An 8,891-nucleotide genomic window follows, 5' to 3' on the forward strand; every position below is an offset into this window, starting at 1 on the left:
GGTAATTACAGAAATCCTCTGATGATACGAGTCCAATTCGAATAGCACTTCAGACGCACACTACCCTGCAATGGTAATCGAGAGGGCAATAAACTCATATTAAGGATTTGTTAACATAAAATAAGCGGACCTCATGTTTTACCTGACATCACTCTGCAGTCACATGCCGAGTTACACTCGTGAAATTTGTAAAGGATGTAATTGGGGTTGAATTGAGTTTTACAAAATATGGCTTCAATAATGTTTTATCACACCGAGAAGGCCTGTCGTCGTTATCATATAATTTATTTTTGGCTGCAAATTAGAAACTCATCGTCGTATGCAATGCTACAGGCAATTCACCGCATTCGTGCATATCAACTTTTAAGGACATAAAGCCACGTTTGGCCCGAAGGGCAAAAGGTAAATTACAAGATTCGTGGACATGTATCTGGAGATAGTCTGCATGGGTGGATCCTATAAACAGAACCGATGCCACGACAAGATTCGCAGGTGCTGGAATAGGAAATATTTTTTTTAGTACCAGTAACTCACCATTGTTTTAAAACCCTAGCAGAGCTACACTGCAAGTTTTCGTATGTTCCAAATAGATGGTGCTGTTTAGCAAAAAAGAAAAGACAGAAACAAGTGGGGAAAAAAACACAGCAATCGCTCAAGTCAGTGGAGTGCACGGGTTCGCAGTTACGCACAGAGCGCGCACGGAGCGGCGGTGTTTCTGCAATAATTGGGCTGATTCTCTCTAACATGTGACTGTATTACTGGCTCACATGGCCGCTTCGGTGCATGATCCTCTTTAGTTTTAAAGCCCCGGTGGTCAGACTCCCCTGGTCACAACACTGCAGCTGAGACCGACTCGGCCAGACGAGCCATGGCGAGCCAAGGACAGAAAGTTGTGCTGATCACCGGTTGCTCCTCCGGGATTGGTTTACGGATCGCTGTTATGCTGGCCAAGGATGAAAAGAAGCGATATTATGGTAAACAACCTTTCTTTATCATTTTCTAAAACAACATGCTACAGCTACTTTGGCGTCTTAAAACGTCGTATAATAAGTTTATATTGACTCGAAAACCTTTAAACCGATATTTTCAGTTTTCACAGGCGGAAGTACCTGCGCCTTCCCCGTCTATTTAAAAGTTTTTTTTTTCTTTAAATTCGTTTATGGTACTACTGTTTTCCAAATGTGTCCAATCTGTCTTTACTTGTAAATCGTCGACCTCTCTCCCCCCGTGAGAGACTCGGTGCTATTATCATGTGAAAGCGCAGTCTCCAGGGTACGGCTCCGCGAGGCCGCCGCTTGCCAACCGGGGATTATACAAGACTGCCAGCCCTCTTTCAAGTCACTTCTCCATTACAAAGCTCCCTTTATCGCTGCGCATTGTAGATCGCTGCCCGGTTTAGAGCCGTGTCTAATGCGCGCATAGTTAGCACACTGGAGCGAGTGTTGAGAGAGGGACAAAGTTTGTGAACTGTACAAGCCGGGTTCACCGTAGCACTGCGCTGCAGTAAAGTTGGAATGACGTCTGTAAGCGCGTCTTCCACCCTCCTATACGCACACCTTCCCCTTGTGCAATGCCAATATTGATATTTTATATGTTCGGGGTAAGTGGTCTTATAATTAATAATCGCGAAAAATACTATCTTCACCGCTGAGATGGCCGGTTACTTCATAATGAACCCGCTCGCTCTCGATAACACTTGTTGAACTTTGGCCTGTTGCACACAGCTCATAAACAAGTTGCTTGAAATACTTCAGGGACCGAGGAATTGGAGCGTGTCAGAAATTTTCGGTGATGAAACCGTTTTTCCTTTCAGAAATAAATCGGTGCCGTGTTATTCGTGAGGCATTTGCCAACTTGAGATAGGTCAGCTAACTCCCATTGCAGAACGGCTTACGTAATTACGCGATTATGATGGTGAAGTATTACTGCAGCACAACACAGGGCACAATGCGTCCGTTGTATTAATGATTCCTTTAGTGACGTCATTGTTTATAAATACACCAGCCTGAGTGGAAGTTCAATTAATCCATTTTATGGACATTATTTGGTTAATAAAGACTAGGAGTGGGATCAACCACAATGCGCCTACACGTACTTTCCTGCAACCTATAAGACCACGCACATACACATGATCACTTGCATGCACCCATACTCAAACATACACAAACATTTGCATGCTGGCAGGCACACACATGCACACACACGCACACACACACACATATATATATATATGCACACACAATTGGTTGAGGATCATTGATGGTTGACAGAAAGGCTTCTTATTTATGAACACATTTATGTGATACTGTACATTTGTCCCCCCCCCCCCAATGCAAGGGGGTCACTACTGAGAATGTGACTGTAACATGATCTGAACCCTCATATTAACTTACTCACCCCCCTCCACCTTTTCGGGTTGGCTGTGTCGGGCGGTCGGCTATGGCCATGTAGGAGTCTCTCCTCGCCCAGGTGGGGGTTCGATCCCCGCCATGACGCCTTCGGAGCCGCGGTCCCTTCTCGGTCCGTCGCCCTGTTGGCTCTCTACCTGCCTGAGCAGAGGAAAGCAGGGGATGAAGTGTGGGCGGACTATCTGCTGACCCGTCTTTAAAAAAAAAAAAAGAGAGAAAAGCAAATCACATTTATCGGCTCTCACTAAACCACTACACTGTAACTTCACACCTGTGCGAGTATTTACGACGGCAGCATTTATGTGTCATTGATTACCAGGGAAATGTAGTTATGTGTGCTGTGCATGATTGTGCAGAATGGAACACGCGTTTTGCCACTGCAGAACTGCAGTGACTTGGTGTTCTTTTCTGACAGGTCAGGCCAGGCCAGGGCTGTCAACAAAACATGGACGGTTTTTATCAACCAGGCTCGGTCAAACTAGTTTACATAGACTGTACTATACTGGTCACTTTTAGTCACAATGTACTGTACTGTTCACCTTCAGTCACACTGTACTGTGCTGGTCAACCTTCATAGACACTGTACTGTACTGGTCACCATTGGCAAAACCAGGAACTTTAGGCCCATGAAGTGAAGATCTCACATTGGGCCCCACCACCCCAGAAAATCCTTTTGTCTAATGTAGTATTTTGAGGGCCCCTGTCAGCCAGGGCCCGTAGAATAAACCGCCCCCCACCCCCAACCCCCAACCGCCCCCATATGGCGCCCGAGCTGGTCACCATCAGTCACACTGTACTGTACTGTACTGGTCACCTTCAGTCACACTGTACTGTACTGGTCACCTTCAGTCACACTGTACTGTACTGTACTGGTCACCTTCAGTCACACTGTACTGTACTGTACTGGTCACCTTCAGTCACACTGTACTGTACTGTACTGGTCACCTTCAGTCACACTGTACTGTACTGTACTGGTCACCATCAGTCACACTGTACTGTACTGTACTGGTCACCATCAGTCAGACTGTACTGTACTGTACTGGTCACCTTCAGTCACACTGTACTGTACTGTACTGGTCACCATCAGTCACACTGTACTGTACTGTACTGGTCACCTTCAGTCACACTGTACTGTACTGTACTGGTCACCATCAGTCACACTGTACTGTACTGTACTGTACTGGTCACCTTCAGTCACACTGTACTGTACTGGTCACCATCAGTCAGACTGTACTGTACTGTACTGGTCACCATCAGTCACACTGTACTGTACTGTACTGGTCACCATCAGTCACACTGTACTGTACTGTACTGGTCACTTTCAGTCACACTGTACTGTACTGTACTGGTCACCTTCAGTCACACTGTACTGTACTGTACTGGTCACCTTCAGTCACACTGTACTGTACTGTACTGGTCACCTTCAGTCACACTGTACTGTGCTGTCCTGTTTTCACTCCTGTCACCTGTGCAGGTGCACAGGTGAGGGCAGACAGGTGAGGGTGGGGCAAGTGGAGAAGTTACACTTGAGCCAATCAGAAAGAAAAACGGAGTTCCAGTTTGGGGAAGGTAATGATGCCATTAAGGCTGCAGGTGAGATGGGTTTAAGAGAGCGGGGCATCCATGGAGTCCTGCAGATTCCCCCCCGTGGCCTGTCCCGAAGCTGTGAAGTCGTTGGCCTGTTCCAAGCCATTTCAGAACACAATGGACCTGCTTTCTTCCCTCTGCGACACATCAAAAGCCAACACCCCCTAAAGCCCTTGCCTGCACCTGTTTTACTGTGTACAGCGGCAGGATTACAGTGGATTATGGGTAAGGGTTGGTAATGTGGGGCCCAGAACAGGGTGCCCTAAATGCCAAGGAGGAGGAGGGGGGGGGGGGGGGGCTAGTAGTTTCCCATTACTCATGCACGGGCAATGCAGTAATCCCCTTCTCACTGGCCAGCTTGTTGCTATTACAGTTTTTCCCTTTGTGAGGAGAGGCTGCTGTGCTCTGACCTCTGCTGAGCTCAGTGACATCAACCAGTGGAACAGCAGAACAGACCCCGTTTTATTTCTCCGCCAAAAAGCGTACCGGACAGGCCAGCAGATGGTGTGTGAGTGAATGTCAGTGGGTGTGTGATGTAGGCAGTGTGTCAGTAGATTAGTCTGTGTAAAGGTCAGTCTCGGTCTCTGTCTTGGGTCTCAGTCTCAGCGTGTGTCCGTAGGTCTCACTGTGTGAGTGTCGCAGTGTGTCAGTACGTGTCAGTCCCAGTGTGCCAGTTTGTGTCAGTACTTCTCAGTCGCAGGGTATTCGTGTGTGTTGTTACATTACACTCTGACTTAGTTTTCATTTTTATCAATTATATCAATTATAGCTGGATAAACACTGAAGTAATTCAGGGTTAAAATGTCCAGTAAATCCTGCAAGTTCTATGTTAAAAGCTGTGGCAGAGCTGGCTGTTACCGCTGCACCATAGCACTCTTAACTTTTTCTGAAAAAGTTTCTCTTTTTTTTGCACACACACGCCGTAGTAGCATTCGGGGGGTGCACAGCTGGCTGGGAAGCGAAGCACTGCTCCGCTACAAACTCCACCGCAGCTAACCGGCTAACCTAGCACATTAGCGCTTCATCCAGCGCATTCTAAGTCCCGCGTTTTTTGCGCGGTAGTCCACTGCCGCTCCTATTTAAAACTCCCAGTAGATAATAATACGCAATTGTTTTCAAACCGCCTGGCACATTCGGGAGAATGAAATGGCATTTCCCTGGGCGCAGTAACATTATCCACGTTTGCTTTATTCAAATGCCGTAAATGTACTTTCAAATGGGGACTAAAAACTTGTTTTTTTATGTGTTAACTGTTTTGTGCAGTAATTGTGATATTAGATTAGTGATATCAGATTGAATGTAATATTAGATTAGTCCAATTACTTTTGGTACCCTAAAATGGGGGAACGGTATTTAAAAGTCTGTAATTAGGTAATTCCTAAGTGGATATCTGGATATGAATGTAAATAGCCTTAAAATGGCTGACAGTTTGCATTTTAACCTCATATTCATTGTTTCATTTCAAATCCAGTGTGATGGAGTACAGGGACAAAATAATAAGTGTGTCACTGTCCAAATATTTATGGACTGCACTGTCAACACTGAATTTGGCAACTTGCCTTCCAGACTGTTTACTTGTGAACACATGCTGAGCCTCACCAGATCAAACAGTACGCACAGTGCACAGCACACTGCATGACAGCGGTCTGGGGCGGCAGTGCAGTATAATGGGTAAGGAGCTGGTCTTGTAACCCAAAGGTCACAGGTTCAATTCCCGGGTAGGGCACTGCCGTTGTACTGTTGAGAAAGTGTACTTAACCTGCATTGCTTCAGTATATATCCAGCTGTATAACTGGATGCAGTGTAAAATGTTGTGTAAGTCTCTCTGGATAAGAGCGTCTGCTGAATGTAATGCAATGACCTCATGCTACCCTGGAGTGGGTCTCAGTGTATGAGTGTGTCAGTAGCCCAGTGAACATTTGTGCGATAGAAAAGTTGTTGAAATGCCGTCTAGGTGTCCAGGTGACAACCCAGCTACACTTTACTGTGAAAGTTTATACCTGAGTTAACATGCATCTGGTGTTAACATAATCCGCTTCCGTCGAAACGTCACTCAAACTTGGCACCTAAATTCCGGCTTTTGTCCACTGGGGGGGCGGCAGTGAGTTTCAGGAAGTCTCAGTTTCGGGTCTGTCTTTCCAGTGGTCGCTACCATGCGAGACCTGAAGAGGAAGGACAAGCTGCTGGAGGCCGCTGGCGACGCCTACGGGAAGACGCTGACGCTGCAGACGCTGGACGTGTGCAGCGACGAGTCCGTCAAACAGTGCGTCGACAGCGTGAAGGACCGCCGCGTGGACGTGCTCAGTGAGTGCCCTCCATTCAGCCCAACTTTCCCCCGTCTGTTCGATGACAAGTTTCATCTGCTGGAGAGAGCTGACGGGACTGCAGGATGACACTGACACCTGGTGGCTGAACATAGTAACTGCAGCCTGCAGGAACACCGATCTTTCAGGCATAACCAAGCAACACAGGTCACACCATGTAGACCTACCCTCCCACCTTCACCTGCCCTGTCACGCTCTCTGTGATCACCTGGACTCCCCGTTTAGTTTAGTGTTGTGTTCCATGTGTAAGTTAAAACAGGGGAACCTGTATTAAGCATACTTTGTGCTCTCTCTCTCTCCCTAAGTTAATAATGCAGGGATAGGACTGCTGGGTCCGGTCGAGAGCATCAACATGGAGGACATGAAGAAGGTGTTCGAGACAAACTTCTTCGGCGCGGTGCGCATGATCAAGGAAGTGATGCCGGACATGAAGAAGCGGCGGGCGGGGCACATCGTCGTCATGAGCAGTGTGATGGGCCTGCAGGGTACGTGCCCCGAAGCATGATGGGTAAAGATTTAGCGTGATGGCTAAATAGCAGCGTGATGGGCCTGCAGGGTACGTGCCCCGAAGCATGATGGGTAAAGATTTAGCGTGATGGCTAAATAGCAGCGTGATGGGCCTGCAGGGTACGTGCCCCGAAGCATGATGGGTAAAGGAAGTCTTTAAAGGCACACCTCGGTGGCTGATGTCTAGAAAAGACGACAGTAACACACCCCAGTTCATGATAAGCCAGGAATGTAATAACACAACCCGGTGCATGATGGGTAAAAAAGTGCAGATCTCAGTGTCTGATGGGTTAATTATTACGGTAACAGGACCTCAGTGCATGATGGGTAAAGATTTAGAAAAAATTTAGAGACCCCAGTGTATTAGTCAGCTGAGAGCAGTGCATGATGGGAGACCCACGTCTTGCTCCTTCTCCGGGTGGTGTTAATGATGTCTACACGCCTCTAGTTGCCATGGAAGTTCTTGAGGTCTGTGAGCTCAGTTCATGTTCGAGTCATATCCTCCTACACTGCAACTCTAAGTTTGCCTATGGGAAGGCTTGCTGTGTAGAGATGCATGGCTGTGTCAGCTGCCTCAAGATTACAACGCGTTTAACGTGAGATCAGTACGATAATCCTCCATTTCCCCTTCACAGCTCGCAATTGGTAAACAGATAATCACTTGCATTCGTTTCAGATAAAATTCAGATAGTGTCTAGATACGACATGCACGAAACAGATTTCTGTAACTGTTATGGAATAATAAGAATAATCTCTCTCTTTCTTCCTTTCAGTGTCTCTATGATCGAGCCTGGTCCTGTGCACACAGAGTTTGAGGTGAAGATGATGGAGGACATTTCGAAGATGGAGTATCCAGGTGTGGACGCTGACACCGTGCGCTATTTTAAAGATGTCTACCTGCCGTCCTCCATCGACATCTTCGAGGCCATGGGGCAGACCCCAGAGGACATCGCTAGGGTCAGCAACTGCCCTCCCCTTCTCCCCCGTCACCAAGGTTACCTGTGCTCCCCCTGTCTCCCATCACCAGGGTTACCTCCCTTCCTCTGTCTCCTCCCCTTCTGTCTCTCTGGCCCCTCCCTCATCCCCTCTCCAGACCCTCCTCTTCCTAGCCTAAGCATCCTTCAGTCTCCATGCTGTCCCTCTACAGACCTGATCTCCCCTCTACAGACCTGCTCTCCCCTCTACAGACCTGCTCTCCCCTCTACAGACCTGTCTCCCACACCTTTTCCCTCTACAGACCCCTCGCTGCTCCCTCTACAGACTTTCCCTCACGCCTGCTCCCCCACCCCCCACCCCCCCCACCCCCAGGACTGATTCAGTCTGACCTCCACTCCTCCACACTGTTCCCTCATTGATGTTCTGTCTGTATTTTTACATTTTATAATGAGATCTCTCCCCCCCCCCACAGTGCACTAAGAAGGTGATCGAATCGAGGCGACCGCGATTCCGCAACCTGACCAACGCGCTGTACACGCCGATAGTGGCGCTGAAGTACGCTGACGAGACGGGCGGCCTGTCCGTCCACACCTTCTACAACCTGCTGTTCAACATGGGCACCCTGATGCACGTCACCATGAGCATCCTCAAGTGCCTGACCTGCCAGTGCTTCCGCAGACGCACCATCTCCCCCAACTGACACGCCTCCCTCCTCCCTCCTCTCCCCTCCCCTCCCCTCCCCCGCCTCCACCCCTGCCAGTGCTTCCGCAGACGCACTATCTCCCCCAAATGACACACCGCCCTTACCTCCCCCCCCCCCCACCCCACATCAAAACTCCGTCATGGTTACACAATCCAACCAAGACAAACGCACTTAGAGTTTTATTTATTTTATTTTATTTTATTTTATTTTTCGGTTTTGGAGTATTGAGAAAGCTGGAAACTAGTTTTCTGAAATTGTGTTTTTCAGAAATTATGATTGTGAAAAAGTAAAACGAGTGTATTGATAATGAAAGAGAGGGATCAGATACAATGCGCAAGAGAGAGAGAGAGAGAGATCAGTCACATGGTATGAGAGAGAGAGAGAGAGATAGAGAGAGATCAGTCACATGGTATGAGAGAGAGAGGT

The 8,891-nt window shown here is 47.9% G+C and overlaps 1 protein-coding gene across 1 annotated transcript; it reads left to right on the plus strand.

Moving 5' to 3' along the window:
• Window positions 1-579: 579 nt before the first annotated feature.
• On the plus strand, window positions 580-8,499 carry rdh8a (retinol dehydrogenase 8a). Its single transcript, XM_064314212.1, is given in 5 exon segments — window positions 580-974; window positions 6,138-6,299; window positions 6,625-6,827; window positions 7,514-7,783; window positions 8,235-8,499. Coding segments are annotated over 5 exon segments (969 nt in total). The 5' UTR covers window positions 580-868; the 3' UTR covers window positions 8,463-8,499.
• Window positions 8,500-8,891: the final 392 nt, after the last annotated feature.

The sequence above is a fragment of the Anguilla rostrata genome, chromosome 17, assembly GCF_018555375.3.
Source record: "Anguilla rostrata isolate EN2019 chromosome 17, ASM1855537v3, whole genome shotgun sequence".
NCBI classification, from domain to species: domain Eukaryota; kingdom Metazoa; phylum Chordata; class Actinopteri; order Anguilliformes; family Anguillidae; genus Anguilla; species Anguilla rostrata.